This window comes from Molothrus aeneus, chromosome 5 (genome assembly GCF_037042795.1).
Source record: "Molothrus aeneus isolate 106 chromosome 5, BPBGC_Maene_1.0, whole genome shotgun sequence".
NCBI classification, from domain to species: Eukaryota; Metazoa; Chordata; class Aves; order Passeriformes; family Icteridae; genus Molothrus; species Molothrus aeneus.
Genome location: NC_089650.1, coordinates 8,936,257 through 8,953,174, shown reverse-complemented (window position 1 = coordinate 8,953,174; position 16,918 = coordinate 8,936,257). Strand labels below are relative to the sequence as shown.

General features: G+C 44.2%; 1 protein-coding gene across 1 annotated transcript; it reads right to left on the bottom strand.

Moving 5' to 3' along the window:
* Nucleotides 1–2,640: 2,640 nt before the first annotated feature.
* Nucleotides 2,641–15,822, bottom strand: KLHL42 (kelch like family member 42). Its single transcript, XM_066550534.1, has 3 exons — nt 14,918–15,822; nt 7,790–7,983; nt 2,641–4,058 (listed from the first exon to the last, which is right to left on the bottom strand). Exons 1-3 carry the CDS (start codon nt 15,820–15,822, stop codon nt 3,607–3,609), a joined length of 1,551 nt encoding a protein of 516 aa, XP_066406631.1. The 3' UTR covers nt 2,641–3,606.
* Between the last annotated feature and the right edge of the window lie 1,096 nt (nt 15,823–16,918).

The following is a 16,918-nucleotide window of genomic DNA, read 5'->3' as shown; positions in this document are numbered from 1 at the left end:
ACAACTCTTATTTCACATTGAAAACCACAAACCATTCCCAGAAAGGAAGAAACTTTTATGCTCCCTCTTAGCCTTGATGTGAGCAACCTTCTCAAATGCTTCTGCATTTTACGAGGAGGGACTGAGTTCCCAGAGTTTTCCTTTTACTCCTCCCCCAGGACTTTGGGGGCTGCTGTTCTTTCTTTCAACTCAGGATCATCCTCTACCATAGTCATAGTCATACCTCTACCAGCTTTTGCTGGTCAGTATGACAGGGAACTGGTCCATGAGGCAGAGAAGATAAATAGTGGAGACATAAAGCACTGGATAACCCAGACACAGCAGGAAAGCAGCGGTCGGGAGGTTGGATACAGACTTGGGAACACCAAGACCAGGAAACTTAGATGAACTACAGACTGTTGGGTGACCAAATAGAAAAAAAAAAGAAAGAAGGAATGAAAGAAACAGGCTGGAAAGAGCCAATAGTTCAAATTAGAGGTAATTAGCAGAGGTTGAAGTAATTAGCGCTTGCTGAAGCGGTCTGACTAGCCAAGGAAGTGGCAGGGACAGCACTGAGGACAAATGTACTTCACATGCTCAGGAACTCTTTCAAAACACTACATACCAGATGACCCTTGTGTTCCCACAAGATGAACATCCCTCCTCACTCACTTTTGGAGATGCAGATGCCAGGAGCAGGAAGGATCTCTCCAAGCCCACATGATAAGTCTGGAGCAACATGAGGGCAACATGAGGGCAACAGAGAAATTTCCAATTGATCAGACTGCAAGGACTCTTTGTCTACTTCTAAAATCAAGAAATTTCAAATTTCCTCCCACCACCAGAGAAAGGAGAGCACACCAGATCACTGAACATTTCCACTGGCTAAAAAGTAGTGTTTTAATTATTCTGTTAGTGGCTCTCAGACACTATTCCTTGCCCCAAAATATAAAAAGTAAATATGAAGTATAAAACTGATAGAAAGAAAATAAACAGGGCACGAGACAGTCATTACAGTGTTTGGTTTCTTTCCTGAGGTATGGGGCCACACACACTGCATACTTTTCTGTAAAGCATTTTGTTTAAAAAAAAGCATTTATTTTTATTTCAGCCTATAGTAATGGAATACATTTAGATTCTTACACTAATTAATGCTACCACCAAATTAAACACCAGTTTTGATTTGTGACTGCAGTACTGCCAGATGTCAGTGTAGGAGGCATTTGCACCATGGACTGACAAAAGGGTCTGACTGTATTTATGGTCAGACACAGCTTTGTCTTCTGCATTTGAGGTTTTCAAGGTGGTCACTTGATTGCTGGAAGTTGAAACCAAGACAAACCCAGTGTGGAAAGGCCTCTTCTGAAAAAGAGCAATCACACCAAGAAGATGATGTCATAGTTTTTGGAATTATGACTGCACTAAGAAATGAATGGGTTTGAAAGGTCTTGATTTGATACACCCCACTGCAAACCCAGGAGTGACAGGGTTTCTTGGTTAATTTGCTAGGAAAGAGAATATTGTGACTTGGATGTGATTCCCTCCACCAACACTGGTCAAAGTTGACTGTAGAGTACTGAATCTGGAACTGAAAATTTAGGAAAGCAAGTAGCATAACGTGACCGAGATAATTTATCACCAGGCAATGGCACCCTGCTTATATTTATTCTGAAACACTTCTGGAAAAAGCATCTTATGAAAATCACCTAATTGCTTCATTGCAGAAGAGTAATTGTGTGGTCTGATACTGCTGTCAAAACACAGCAGTTACACAATGCCTTCAAAGGAAATAAAAACACATCAACGTGGACTTAGCTAATTGAAGTCATACAGAGCTGAGTGGCAGGCACCAGTTTGGGCTGAGGCAGGACATTCTCCACCAGACTGCAAAAGTTCCACCCAAAAAGATAAATCTCAGACATCCAAAATACCTTTTGTTGTGGTTGGTTTCAACCTGAAAGCATTCAAAAACAAATGCCCTCATTCTGGAGAAGTTTACTGGGATTTTCTGTTTGGGTTGCTACAGGTGATTGGAAGCACCAAGATTAATGTGTGAGCAGTGATTGGCAAGGCACTTTAAGACTGATAACCCTTTAGCAAGAACAGATTTCATTCAAAACTGTAGAAAAGCAAGGAGTTACAGGGACCCTGAGGGAACCATTGCTGCCCCATCCTCTGTAAAACAGACCCCTGTTTTCAAAAGATTCAGATTCCTGAATTCTAATGAAGAAACAAAAATTACATGTCAACACATTAGGAATGTGTTGAGGTGCTTTAAATCCCATATGGATGAACAGCTGGCACAGAACCAGCATCCCTGCAATGTGTTTAGCACATGTCTAACCTGGCTCTTCTCATGGTGACCCACCATGAGAGCTTCTCCTCTCCTTGTTGTGAGGACACACTCTCCAGAGCTGGGCAGGCTCCCCAAGCAGACCTTTTGCACTTGTGAGCTACAAGGAGAAAAGGGGCCAATTGTGGCTGCAATTCTGTCAGGCAAGAGGCAGGAACTGGGAGAAGCTCCTGCAGTATCCACTGCAGGATCCCCACAGAGGAGAGCTCACAGTGACCACCTTACAGTGCCCTTTACACAAGTACAACATTGGGTGGCAAACCTGAGGCAGCCTTCCCTGGTGACACAAGAAAGAGCCAACACTCACATGTTCCCACTCAGGGGGACGTGTTCAGGGAGTCATTTATGAGAGCCAAGCTTTCCATGCATGTCCCACAGGAGTGTTACCAATCAGGATGTGCCTGGAGCAGGATCACCCCTGCACGTGCTCAGGGACGTCTTCACGACACACAGCTTGCTGCCACTGCAATTTGATCTTTAAAAGTCAGTTTTAAGTACCACAGAACACAACAAGGTAACTAAGACTCAAACCTTTATGACAATTAGGAAACTCCACCCTTTGAATAAAGAGCCTTTTTACCTCTGTCTTAATAGTAGCAAGAAATGCTGCCAACTTCCATTAAAGGAGCATCTACTCTCCAATCAGTGACTGTAGTCTCTAGGTAACTCCTACCAGTCTCTGGCAAAGCATTGCACTACAAATAATTCAGAGAAAGTTCTTGATAGGATCCCAATTGCTGGCACCTTTGACAATTTCACTTGCTGCCATGGAAGAGATAAAAATGAGATAGTATAAACAATCTGAAACAGTGCGCATTTGCGCATTGCTTAAGGAAAAAACTGTATTTTGAAATAAATAAATCCTGTTGTGATTTTGATTATACTAATTATTTACTTTATTGAATTGTTTCCACTTTTAAAAGGTGTATGTTTTGTTCTACACTGTCTACTAAGACGAAGAATAAAACCAGACTGATCATTTTTGCCTTTGGAACTCCTGTATCAGTTGCCAACACAATAATTCTATGTTTAAATTGCAAACAATACCTGGTGAAATTTTAATCCAAACTAGTAAAATTTTCAAATCCCCATCTTCAAACTGTTTCTGGAAGCATTTCTCTTCGTACTGAATTGTGAAACCTTTTTAGAGAACAGAATCAGTATTTTATGCCTGCATTATGCAACCAGATGACATTCTGAAAATGGAATTATTCAGAGGCAGCAATATTTCATCAAAGAACCACTAATGAACTGAAAAGAAAACCCTCGTGCTGTTACACTTTTCGCCCATCAGGCAAATACATAGAACAGATCAGAATGTTCTGTCCAAAGGCTGGGAAGCGCCCCAGGGTCTCCCAAGTGTCCGTGAAGATGTTGTACTTCAGGAAGAGCCGCTGCTCCAAGCTGGAGGACAGAGTAATATTCCTACTCAAGATATAGACTCCATCGTTGTGGAGCGTGCAGGTCAAGTTAAGGCCGGATTTCGATGAGTTCTCATTGAGGTAGAGCCACTCTTTGGTGGCGATGTTGTAGGACTGCACGGTCAGCACGTCCTCGCTGGGGCTGGATCTGTGGCTGGGTCCCAGGTCCAGGATGCAGCCCCCCACCAGGTAGATGGTCTCCTCCACAGACAGCATCTGCTGCTTGCGCACGTGCACGTCGCACAGCTCCAAGTTGGTCCAGGAATCAGAAGTGGGACAGTACTGCAGGATGCTCATGTTCCTGCCTGAAACAGAGAGGAGACATTCACAAATCAATAATTCTGTCACAAGGCACTCGTGGGGGAGCGTTTTTCTTTCCTTTCCCAGCCTTTCCTGCAGATTGCTCACACGCTTGCAGGGCAAGCCAGGGGAGAAATGGCGATCACTGACAACTGCAGCTCTTTGCCCTTGACAAGAAACTTTGAACGTTCTGTTCCCTGGCACAAAGGAAAAAAATGATGCTACTTCTGGCACATTACATGCTGTAAATTGTCTGGGCCCACAGATTTTAGCAGAATCTAATCCCTACCTTTCAGCTTATGCTCTTAATTTTGTCTCTGATTGATATATAAGTATTTTTTTATAAAGAGGGAAATGGAGCGATATTCTCATCTCCAGAAGTGGTCACAGATGAATCAAACCATCATGAAGAGAGTACACTTCATTAATGGCTGCCAAGTGATGATTTATCATCCAAGCTTAACTCTGATACTTCGCATTTCAGTCCATGTTTCAGTTACCTTTTCATGTTTTATTACTTTTAATGTTTCATTACTTCGCATTTCAGTTCCAAAGTTTTATGGAATAAAATTTGTAAAGCTGGTTACATTTCAGCAAGTGGTCTGGATGACATAAGGGCACCTTGTAAAGAGAGAAACACGCATTGTCAAAATTATCTAAGAACCAGGAAATCATCTCCATAATTCAGAACTCAGTGTGTGCATGTGTTTGCAATAGGGTTATTCCACAAAACATCACAATGCCACCCTGATTTATGGTGCAGTGAAGACCCTGGCTGTGCCCAAGGCTTCATTGTATTATCACAGAATGCACACCACTCAATAAATTCAGTCTCTCTCCAGTCTCTGGAGACCTGAGCTCAAATCCAACCTCAAGTGACAAGCAGGAACAGGTTTGCAGACTCTAGACAGGTCTTTTATTAAATCTCCTCCATGGTACCAGTCTGTCCTGCATGGTTACTTCCAGATGAGCTCCCAGGGGGAAGAGCAGACAGGGACACACTGACAGGTTCTGTGAGGGCACAGGTATAAATAGCCAGAAATATAACTGGACTGTCGTGAATGATGTGCATCAGTGGCATGATCAGGGAGGTGCTGCTCCATCCAGCATTTGCACCCTGATTATTTTCATGGCAGTGCTCTGTGAAACTACAGCTCTACATATAGATGACCTTTGTCTACAAACAACCTATCATTCTCTGACTCATTAAGGGGAGGAGAAGTCCCAATTAAGTTTTATGACTATCTATAGCAGTAAACTTCCCCTGGAAAATGTGCTATTTGCGAGGAGGTGTATGAAATAGAAGTCCATTGCAACATGGCCCTCACATGCTCAGTCCACAGCCTGGGTCTTTTATATCCACTGAAACAATAAAAAACCCTAAAACAAAACCCACAACACAAAATATGAACACTCCAGTGCCTGACATGGAATTTCTATTAGGATCTAGGTTCAGAAGTGACAGCTGCAGACTCAAGAGAAGGACTCTATTCAAGAAGTGTCATTATAATTTATAGTGGGAAATTCCAGATCCTGCCATTTCTTGGAAAGTGCAGTCTCAGGAGAAAGCTCTACACAAATTTAAAATCAGCCCACAAAATCTACCAAAACTGAGGTATATACAGAAACACCAAAAGTTACTAAAAATAACATAATAAAAAAAAAATTAATTGCTGCATGTGTTTTACATAGTAAAGGTAGCAAACCAGCATATAAACCTTAGTGTCTCTCATATCTTTAGGTCTTAACACTTTCTGACATTGGCATACTTCAGAAGGAAAATCACCAGTGTAACTGTGGCAATTCTGGTGTCTAAGTCTGCTACCAAGATGTCACAGAAAAACTGATTCTAGACCCTTCTTCAGGAAATTATTTATAGCAAGCACAGGTGGTTGTTGTCCACAGTGATCCTGGATTTATAAAGAAGCCTAAATGTGCTAGTTATCTACTGCTCAAAACTTCCTATAGTTTTACTGCTCAATTTCCATTGAAAAAGGCTTTTAGGAAAAGACTTGGGAAAGGACTGGGGTTTGGAAGGGAGCAGCAATCCCCTGGAGAGTGGAGGAGGCCAGAGGTAACTCACAACTCTCCATCAGCTGAACCTACAGGCAACAAGTACTGAGTCAGGAGGCTGACACAGGGTAGCAATCCTGACTGCACATGCCTTGTTCTGGAGTTTTAAAGGAATGGGATCTGCATCAGCAATGTGCTGATCTTCCTCTTCATGACACCAGGATTAGGCAGCCTGATGAAAGCACAAGTATCAGAAAAGGAACTTGCAGAGTGCAGAGGGTGTAGGAGAAAAGCTGCTCCTCCCCTAATTGTGTAGCACTCTTAACCAAATTAGAGCTTTTTCACCTCACCTCTTCTTCCTCTCTCTCTAGACAAAAATGCCAAACCCCTAACCCTGGTTTTTAGAGACAAGACTTCCCATTAACCTGTTTCAACCCCTTCTCCTCATTCTCTTGTCTCACAGGATGTTTCCCTTTGGATGTGACATCTCAGCACAACAAGTGTTTCATGCCAGACATCTCAGAGTCCCAGCGCTGGACATGAGGGAGCACAGAGGCCCCAGCAGATCCTGGGGTGACCAGAGGACTGGGACTGCAGTGCAGCACAGCACAACACAGCTCTCCATATAGACACAGGCACATTTTCCTCACAGAAACCACCAGGCTCTGGGTCAGAATGGCATGGACAAAATGTGCTTGAGAGTTTTCATTACCAGAAGGACCTTAAGGGGTGGCAGTGTGTCTTTTATAAATTTTAAAATGATTCAGAGGCTCCAATCTGCTCAGACACCAGGAGCTTGTTCTAACATCAGTTAAGTTTTGATTGCAGTACTGTCTGTAAAAGCTGATCTGTCTTCTAATTTCCTTCTCTGCTTGGAAAGAAAGCCTTAAAACTGCTGTGGTCAACTAAAGTGGGCAAAGGCCAAATTCAAACTTACAAAATCTTGGTAAATACTGAACATTTGACATGTTTAAAAAATTAACTTCCAAAGCTCTGAGAAAATGTCTTCCTCCCAAAACATGGCACTATGTACTTAAGGAATGAACAAATGGAAGCTTTTTTTTTAACTGAACTTATCTGCCCACTAGATAAAAGAAAAGTAATTGTCAGAAGAGAATGAAACTTCAAATCCTCCCTTCTGTACAGTGACCACAGAAAATTCAGTATAGAAATTAAGTAAGCTGAAAGTGTTGGGTCTTGCTTCTGCTTTTGATCGTTCATTTCCATTATTAAGGTATAACTTGTATTTGCCTGTGAAACACTGAAGTCCTGTAGTGAAAAGACCATGACATCTACTAATACATGAGAAATACTAGGGCAGGAAGATCTTTTCTATGAATTTTTCCTTCTGACAGTCTAAACCAGGTATTTAAAAAGCAAGCAAAGTACATCTGTTGAGACTTCTATCTACTGTGTGATCAAAATCTAAGAAAAGGTGTAGTGGCTAAGCTGGGTGCTGAAGTACCCATCAAGTAACAGAGCCCCAGGTCCACACAGGCTCTGAAAAGAAAAACCCACCTGATTCTTTACTGACAGAGCTATTGTTTTGTTTTGTTTATTTCATCAACAATTTTCTACCAGCAATTTATTTCTATGTGTTTTAATCAGCATTACGCAGCCTTCTACACGAGTTCAAAAGCTTCCATGAAGAACAGCAGAAAATTATCTGGGCCTTGGAAACAACCAGGTAAAAAACAACAAGAAGTAACAGCAAACTTGTTACCTCGTGCAGTGTATCCTCCAATAACGTAGATCTTGCCCTTGCATTCACAAGCTGAGAATTCTGCAAGAGGGTTTGGCATAGATGCCACAAAATTCCACCAGTCATTCTCCGGGTTGTAGCACTCCACATTGGAAAGGGACTGGCCACCGATGGCATAGAGCTTTCCACTGACAGCCAGGAGCTTGAAGTTGGACCTGAAAGCACAGATTGCAGCACTGAAATGAGGTGCATCCATGTGCAGAAATACAGAGGAAAGTTTTTCCTACCCAGGCTCTGACACACTCATTCACAGCTTGCACCACTGCTTGAGGTATCTGCAGCCTCTGAACTCTCCTGTGCCAGGCCAAAGTGCTGTAACTACACTGCAATTACTCAGGACAGTAACCAGTGACAAGTTTGAATGGTACTGATGATGCTGCTGAGACTGAGGAATATTTTATTTCGTATTTCAGTCTGTGCCAGTACAGCTCTAGATACTCAGTTAACCAATGTGCTCAGCAGGCAGGCCATTTTTATCAGGCTTTTAACAATGTGCCACTGGTAGAGAAAAGTGAATTACATGGACAGAGAAAGATATAATTTCAGTTAAAATTGCAGAAATTTCGAACAAGGCTTGATGGATGACTATGAATGCATACTTGTTTTAGCCATATTATGGAATCTCTTTAATAACCCTAATAAAAAAGCAATTTATAGTGGAACACACTGAATCCTGTTCAGCAAAAGAAAGGAGAGAGAATCCTCTGTAGCCTATTCAGCATTAAACTACTAAATACATCCTCTGAAGCAATATCTAGCTGTAAATTATGTTCCACCCAGAGCTGCACAAAAATGACATTGCACCCCATGAGCAATGCCCTCCAAATGGGTCATTTATTTCTTAGTCTGTTCCACTATGCTCTCAAAAGTCACACATGCCACAGGGCAACTTCCTAATTCGGAAGCATGAGAAGTCTCCTATCTCACACCCTGAAGGTAACACAGACAGAAACAAATGGTCCATGGGTGTTAGAGGTGCAGATCTGGAGGAAGAACCTGGAGGATGTGAAGACAGAACTCTTGTATGCTGCTCTTCCTTCCAGCTAGGGCAGCTGGTCTAACAAAGGATGAACTTTTCCTCTCCCCAGGAACAGTCTCACTGCCTAGAAAGGTTGTTCCTTCTCTTCTGTTGAGCCAATTGAGATTTTACCATTGCTATCCCAATTAACTGGATGTGTGGCAGTCCCTGGAGTGCACCAGCTCAGCACAAAGCCAAACAGGGAACTGTGTTATGTCTGTAAAACTGAAACGGTGTTTCAGACCTGCACTGGCCTGCTGGGCAGCAAAGGGAGTACCACCCTGCAGGAATCCAACATTCAAAACTTACTGCTAAGTACTTTTGCAGGGTTTTGTCTGGATAAAATCAACCCTGCCTCGATGCAGACTGCCCTGCAACTTATTTTATTAAATCTATTTGGAAAAACGATTTGTTTCCAGATGGAATCACTTTGTTCTTGTCAGCCTGATACAGCTTTGGAAACTAAAATGCTCCTTTGAAGGAATTAGATGCTTTTTATTCTTATTTTTTCCCCTGACATCTACGATTAGGTCAGTCTGTTCATATTCCCTCAATAGCAATTATGCTTTCCATTTCAGAGAATCCATAATAACATGGCAATCAAAAGCAGGTATGAAATAAGGATAACTACTTGCAAAACATTATGATTTTGAAAGCAATATACTTATTGCAAAAGTTAGGACAGAGAAAAAATTTCCACAAATTAACAAAGGGGCAAAACCACTGGGAAAATTATCTATTGAAACACAAACAGCACAACTTTCAGCTTTAAATCTTCTAAAAGGAGGCCAAAACCTTTGTGTCAGTCATTTAACCACTTCCAAGCACTCATTAAAATGGATGACATTCAGTAGAGGTATCTCAGATTTGTGGAATTCATGAACAATAAGGTTCATTTTACTCAAAAGTAGCTGCAAGTATCCATCAGCACACTTCATATGAAAGTTTGGACAATGGCTCAATGTTATGAAAAACTCCTGCCATTCACCTTCCCATGCCAGTAACAACAGGTGTCTTTATGGAGAGTGCACATTAGGAAATATTTAGTGCATTTTTAGTCTCTTTCAATGTGTTGGAGCAGCTGGAAACAAGGAAAGCAAACACTGAGCAGGCAGCCAGCTCTCCACAACCAACAACTGTTCCATGGACTACAGCCTGGAAACAGCGGGGCCGAATCGGTGAAATTCCACCATGACAGAGCTCCACTCACACCTGCAACTTGTCTAAACCTGAGGGATCAAGAGGTACTTCCCAAAAACCAGGCCTAGAGGGCCCCTTCTTGCTGGGACAAGCCAAGGTACAAGCTGTCTTCTGCTGCCCTGAAGAGGAGCCCAGGAACAGCAGTGAGAGGGAGTTGTGGGGTTTCACCATCACTCAAAATTCGTTCTTCGCTCAACAAAGTGCAAAGCGCTGCGTGCACAAAGGAAGGAAAATAGAACAATGCACACCAAGGAGCTGGAGCAGAGAGGCTTTCTGCATGCAGGACAACATTCCACAGCTTCCCAAACCCCCCATGGCTCTGCACTGTGCTAGGTGTGTCTGCAGGAGCCCGTGGGGCAGCAGCTATGAAGGACACACTCAGTTTTTGCTCACTGACAATCTCACTTAGTGTACCACAAAAAAGAGTTAGCCCAGTTACTGGGAGGACCTTCTGATCAGAGGGGTGGCTAAACATGGGAACAAGAGGCCTGGGAGGAAGGTTCCAGTGTAGGCTGGAATCTACACTGCTGGAGGATTTCAGGAGCAAGTTAAATATGTATTTATTTGCAAGGTAGCCTAGGTCTTGCTGCAGAACATGAGCCCTGGAGTAACCAGCATTGTTTCTTCCTGTCAAATTTAACCTTAAAATTTCTCAAAAATCAGATGACCTCTTTATTCTAGACTTAAAGCACTTACAACAGAGACAAGGAACCATGAAAGCAGAGTTACAGAGAAATTCCAAAGCATTTTACATATTTCCAATGAGTTCCTTTTTTTCCCTTTTTTTAATATTTCTTATGTGAATTTACAGAGTACACTGCATCAAACATTTAGCTTTAGAAGCATGTGATACATTTGTGGTAAGGTATGGATGGTTCTAACTTAAAAAAATTTTCAAGTCTGTTTTCTTCCAGCACGGAAGAATTTTGAGTGAATTAAAAAAAAAAAACAAAAAACAGTAAAAATGAGGAAGGAGAAGGTCTCCTGAACAAGCAGCATTCCCCAGAAGCATCATCTCCTACATTCCTGTAAGAGTCCTCAGAGTGGCAGCAGTTCAGGTACAGATTGCTTACAAAAATCATGCTCCATGTGCATAATTCCAGCCTGGGCTTACATGGGTCTTCCAGGCCTGGAAGATTTACCTGCCATGAGTGGGAAGGTTCTGAAGGAAAACAGAAGGGGAATATACACCTATAACTGGCACATGCAGTAGAAATCCTATGAGTATGTTATTTTTAAATAATAAATTTCACCAGACAGTGTTCACTTAAAAAAAAAAAAAGAAAGTGTTTGGAAAGGTATTCAAGGACATTACTGAAACACTTTGTTACCTTCTTGACTCCAAAGACCACAAGTGATCTTGGGCAACACTAACATGGAGCTACTTCTATTAAAAAGTTCAGGTCATTCTCTCTCTTGAGAATTCCAAGTACAGAAACATGCCTGGAATGAAAAGGTCTAGAAAACCTGATCTGCTGTGGACTATTTGTGATCAGCACTGGATTTAGCACTCAGACGATGAGAAATTCCATGCTCAGCCACAGGCTTCCTTGGTGAGCCTGAGCACATTATTTTAGCTCCCTTGGGTATGCATAAATTGGGAATAACACTCTCTGAAGCTCCTGGGGGCATCACAAGAACATTATACAGGACTTGCCTATTGTGAAAAAGTTTGAAACTAAAGTAATAATAACTGTACACCTAAAAAGAAAGTCAACAGTGAAGACCCAAACCAGAATGGCTGCTAAACATTCAGGTGGCTTTTGTCTTCTACTTAGAAGTAAATTAGGAGTTTTTCATCTAAGCATGAGGAGATTACAACAATGGAAATAATTCATGATAGAAACACCATAGAACTTGAAAGGTTTGTTTAGGATAGAAAGCTCTTTTATGAAGAGTAGAGCAGCAAAATTATATCCATAACTCCTCAGCCTTCCTTCGAGGCCAACACATGCAGTCACTCATGCAGGACAAATCCAGATCCTCTGTGGTCTGAAGTCAAACCAACTTCAATGGAAACTAGAGCCCTCCCTGAAGGTATGTCGAATTTCATCCATGGGATGTAATTGTATCAGCTGACATAAATTCATTTGCCAGACAGTCACATGGCTGTAATTCCTAAGCAGAAGGCTGGGCAACCATCCTGCTTATTTTACTACATCATAACAAACTAAAAATACAATGCCAAGCAAACTGCAGCTCTAATTGCAGCACAGATGTGTGGCAGACAGGCATCAGCACTGGTCATGCAGCATGCAAACCTCTCATGTTAAAAATGGTGCTGCTCCTGGCTCCTAGGGCACAGGCCATCCTTCCTTCAGGAGCACCAAGCAGGTCATCAGGGAGCCAACATGTTATGTCAGATAGAAAAAGTAATAATTAAACTGCAGAGCTGAGACTCTGTGAAGTTGGTAAAATCAGAAATGTGTTTTGTGAAGGGGTCAGCCGAGTTTCCATGAAAAAAAGTTCCCCCAGTTACTCAGGGAAAAACATCCTCACTGCTAACTTTGCAGGTGTAATTCTGGGGACTTTTTGGCCTGCAATAACTACCATGGAATTTAGGAATAAAGATTATTCCAAAAATATCCATTTGCCTGCTGTCTTTCTGCAGTAAATGGCCAGTGTGAAATTCTAGTCTAAGGAACACCTTGCTGTCAACTTTGATGGGTTTGAAAATTAAGTTGATGGGGCAATGCCATTGAAAACAGTATGTTTGTTTATTTCAAGTATAATGATTATACATCCTAGCAAAAACAAAAAAAGGGAAAGTGTGGAGGAAAAAAGGCTGATCTAGAGTTTGAATACACAAACTGTAAGGTGCAAAAAGGGCCTTGAAAAGGTTATTTTTTAAAAACCCACCTTGCAGAGTCAACATACATAGTAACAGCTCTCTTGCTATAGACATCACAGGAACAGAACCTCGTGATTTGATCGATGTGGCACTTCTGTGATCAAGTTAATTTCCATCGGAGACACTGCGTGGGCTGACCCCACCCTGATTTTCCAGTGAGCCCAAGTGCTCCCAACCCCGTTCACATGGGTCCTGCTGTCGAATGAAGCTAGCTAAAACATCTCTGTTCCCCAAGTACCTCAGGGAACTCTGCTACAGGCTCAGCCTCTAAGATTAAAGTTCTGTAAGAAAAGGTGTTTGTAGTGCTTAAAAGCCAAACATTCCTTTTACAGATGAAACTTTTCCCAGCGCCGTTCCAAGCAGTCAGAAACCCTGAGAAAAATGGTTTCTGATCAGTTGTGATGACTGATTAGGGAGGTGATTATTTTAGAAAAAATCTCACAATACAAGAAGTGGGGGGGGAAAGGATGAAATAGGAAAGACTTAATTTTAGGTCTAATCCCTGTTTTGAGGGGGTTTAGGTGGCAAAAGCTAAATAGAGCCAGGAATAGAGACTGCAGTTTAACTACCCAGATACAAAGCATTTATGCCAACAGCTTGGGTCTCTGTGCATGCTCTTTCTATTCACTCCACAGAGAAGAGGATTTCCATTCTACAGTGAATTTTGGCCTCCTTACTTTTTCTTTTTCAGAGAGAAAAGATAAAATTTAAAATACTTTTACTAAAATGGAAACAAAAGAGGAAGTTCATGTTGGAAACAAAGCCAGTTTGTTTCAGTGAAATGAAAGCCTTTGTTTTGATAACTCCTAAGTGTGCCTAAGGTAGAGGAGCCACAACCTTGGCCAGGGAGAAGGCCTCCTTTCTTGAGCACTCCTCAAGGCTAGGTCTCTATCACTCTTTCAAGTATAAATTATACAAGTGCTTCTGAATGCAAACTAAAACATCAATGTGCAGTAAACGGCTCAAAAGGATAAAGGTAAAAAAGAAAAACTGTCAAAACGATGAATGATTCCCAGATCCAAACATTCCCATCAAGTGAGAAACTTCTCACCATCTTCCTGACGTTTTCCTGGTATTTCCCTGAAGTGCAGGCCTACAAAACATTCAGATTTTTATGAAATGGACAACTGCTGTAACTAAATGGTTTTGGCCATCTCCAGCTCTGGTACAGCGTGCACATCCCCGCTAAGAGCAGGAAAACTTGTCACGTACTTATGTGAAAAGTGCGTATTATATGGCTCTACGCAGATATTTACCATATGTATTCTGATGTATTGATTAGTAGTGCTGTATTAACATTTTAATAACATGATAAATGTAGTCTTGTAATTAAAAGGTAACTTTTGTAGTTAAAATAAGAATTATGTTAGTGGGATTTTTTAAAAGAAAGGAATGAGGTATTTGCACCAGATAGCAGCCACAGGACACCTAAATCTTTGAGAGAAAAAGAATTTATTGCTCTCTTATCAGAAGAAATGAACTTCTTCCCTCCTTGAAGGCGCTGTTAGGATTCGGAGGAAGAAGCTGACGATGACCAGATAGAATCCTGTGTTTGAATGGAATTTATGCATCACATATGAAGTGTATGAATATGCAACAGGTTATTGTTTTTAAGGGTTAATTCTTTGTTAATGGGTGTCCTTTTTGGGACTCGTGCTGCCCAAAAAAAGGTACCTGGCCATCCGTAACTCTTTGTCTTTATTGTCTCATATTGTCCTAATTCAATTTGTCCAAATTATTATTACTCTAATTGTATTACTATTTTTATAACCATTTTATTACTATTAAACTTTTAAAATTTTAAAAACAAGTGATTGGCGTTTTTCACACTTATCTGGAGTTACAACACACCGAAAAGAAAGCGGGAAAGGAGTTTTCTCATTGGGTTTGTTTGGTGGTTCGGAGCACAGACAGGTCTGCATCGCATCCCTAAGGCTGAGCCAGTGCCATGCGAGTGAACAGGATCTACCTCAACACCAGACAGGGACACGCGTGTACCCCAGGGAGCACAGGTAGTTACCTCTTCTGGTTCATCGAGGCCAGCTGGCTCCACTCGTTCAGGCACGGGTTGTAGCAGTGCGCGGCCGAGATCTCCTGGCTGGTGATGCGGTAGCCGCCCACGATGAACAGGTAATTGTCCAGCGTGGCCGAGCCGTAGCCGCGGACGCTCACCAGGTCGGCGGGCAGGTTGTTGGCCAGCGGCAGCCACCGCTGCGCCTCCTCGTCGTAGCGGAGCATGGCCCAGGGCGCGTCCCCCGCGGGGTGACAGCCGGCGGGCAGCCCCGGCGGGCAGGCGCCCATGAAGTCCCCGAGCAGCACCAGGGTGGCCGTGCCCCTCATGCGCCGCTCCCGCAGCTGCTGCTGCAGCGCCGGGGGCAGCAGGAGGTGCGGGCGGGCGTCGGGCCTGCGCAGCACCTGGTGGTAGTGGGCGGCCATGAAGTCCAGGCAGGCGTCGTGCAGGTCCTGCAGGCCGTACACCTGCGCCAGGCGGTGCAGCTCGAAGCAGTTGCCCAGCCGCACCTGCGACAGCAGCAGCCGCAGCAGGGGCGTGACCTGCAGGTAGGACGCGGCCTCCACCAGCTCCTCCAGCAGCGGCGGCTCCTCCTCGCCGCCCTCCTCCTGCTCCAGCCTGGCCAGGCAGGACGTGTTGATGAAGTCCAGCACCAGCTCCAGCCCCAAGGCGCTCAGCCCCCCGCGCAGCAGCTGCTCCTCCTGGCCCTGCCCTGCCTCCCGCATGCCCGAGCGGTAGAGCGCTCGGAAATAGTCGCTCTGCTCGATCAGCTTCCTCTTGCACACCGGGTAGCACTTGTCCCCCAGCCGGATCTGCACCACCTCCTCGCCGGCGCCGGCCCCATCCCCTGCTTCCCCTTCCCGCTCCTCTTCCTCCTCCTGCTGCCGCCGCCGCCGCCGCTCCGCCAGGGACATCGCTCACCGCGGGCCCGGCCGCGCCTCAGCCCGGCCGGAGCCGCCGCGCCGGCTCCTCCTCCGCCGGCCGGGCCGGGCCGAGCCGGGATGGGCGGAGCGGCCCCGGGATGCCGGGAGCGCTGCCGCCGCTCCGGCCCTGCAAGGAGTGACAAGAGGAAGCGAAAAAAAAAAAAAACCAAAACAAAACAAAACAACCGCACACAGGGAGGAAAGAGAAAAAAAGCCCGAAAAAGGCAATGTTTGAGCGCTCCGGCGCTGCCCGCCGGGGGGGCCGTCAGGGCATCCCCCGGGCCCAGGCGGGGTGGGTGTCCGGGGCACGGTGGAAAGGCCGGGGCTGGGCTCCAGGGCACAGCCCAGAGGCGCAGCGATCCCCCCTGGTGCTCCCCTCTCCTGATTTGGGCCGGGATCGCAGCTGCAGCCGCAGCTCTAACCCCTTGCCATAAATGTACCGCTGCATCCCTGGCCAGGGGCAGCATTCCCCAGGCACTCGCGCAGGGAAAAAGCAGCGGGTGAGCGGCACAGCCAGCCTGGTGCCATCGCATCCCCCTCTCTGCCGCATCCCTTCCCCAGCTGAAACCCCCGGGGCTCCCCCTGCACGGCCAGAGCATCACAGGGACCCGGGAATGGCAAGTGCGATACGGGACTCTGCTCTGACCCTCGGCTCCCTGCGTGTCCCAGCCCCTGGTTTGCCCTGTGAAGACGCTGCATAACCTGTTCTGCTGCTCCATCTTTTCTATTTAGAGTGAGTTCCTGGAACAGGACATCTCAGGAGCGGGCTACGTACCAGGGTCCTGACTTTGTTTGACATGAACAAGGAAAGAGGAAATTAACAACTGAGCCCTGAATTTGTTTGACATGAACAAGGAAAGAGCAAACTGAGCATCTTGGGCAAGGGTAAAATGATAGATTTGCTGTTTGCTTTGTTACATTCTTCAAGCACAACAACAGTCCTTTATTTTAAAAAACCCTACCATCTGCCAAAACAGATGGGAAGTCTGCCATGTGTGTATTCTTACATGCTGATATGTACTATAAAGATGTTCAAAATATATTTTTTATCTTTATAAAGACATTTCCTTCGGATATTGCAGACCAT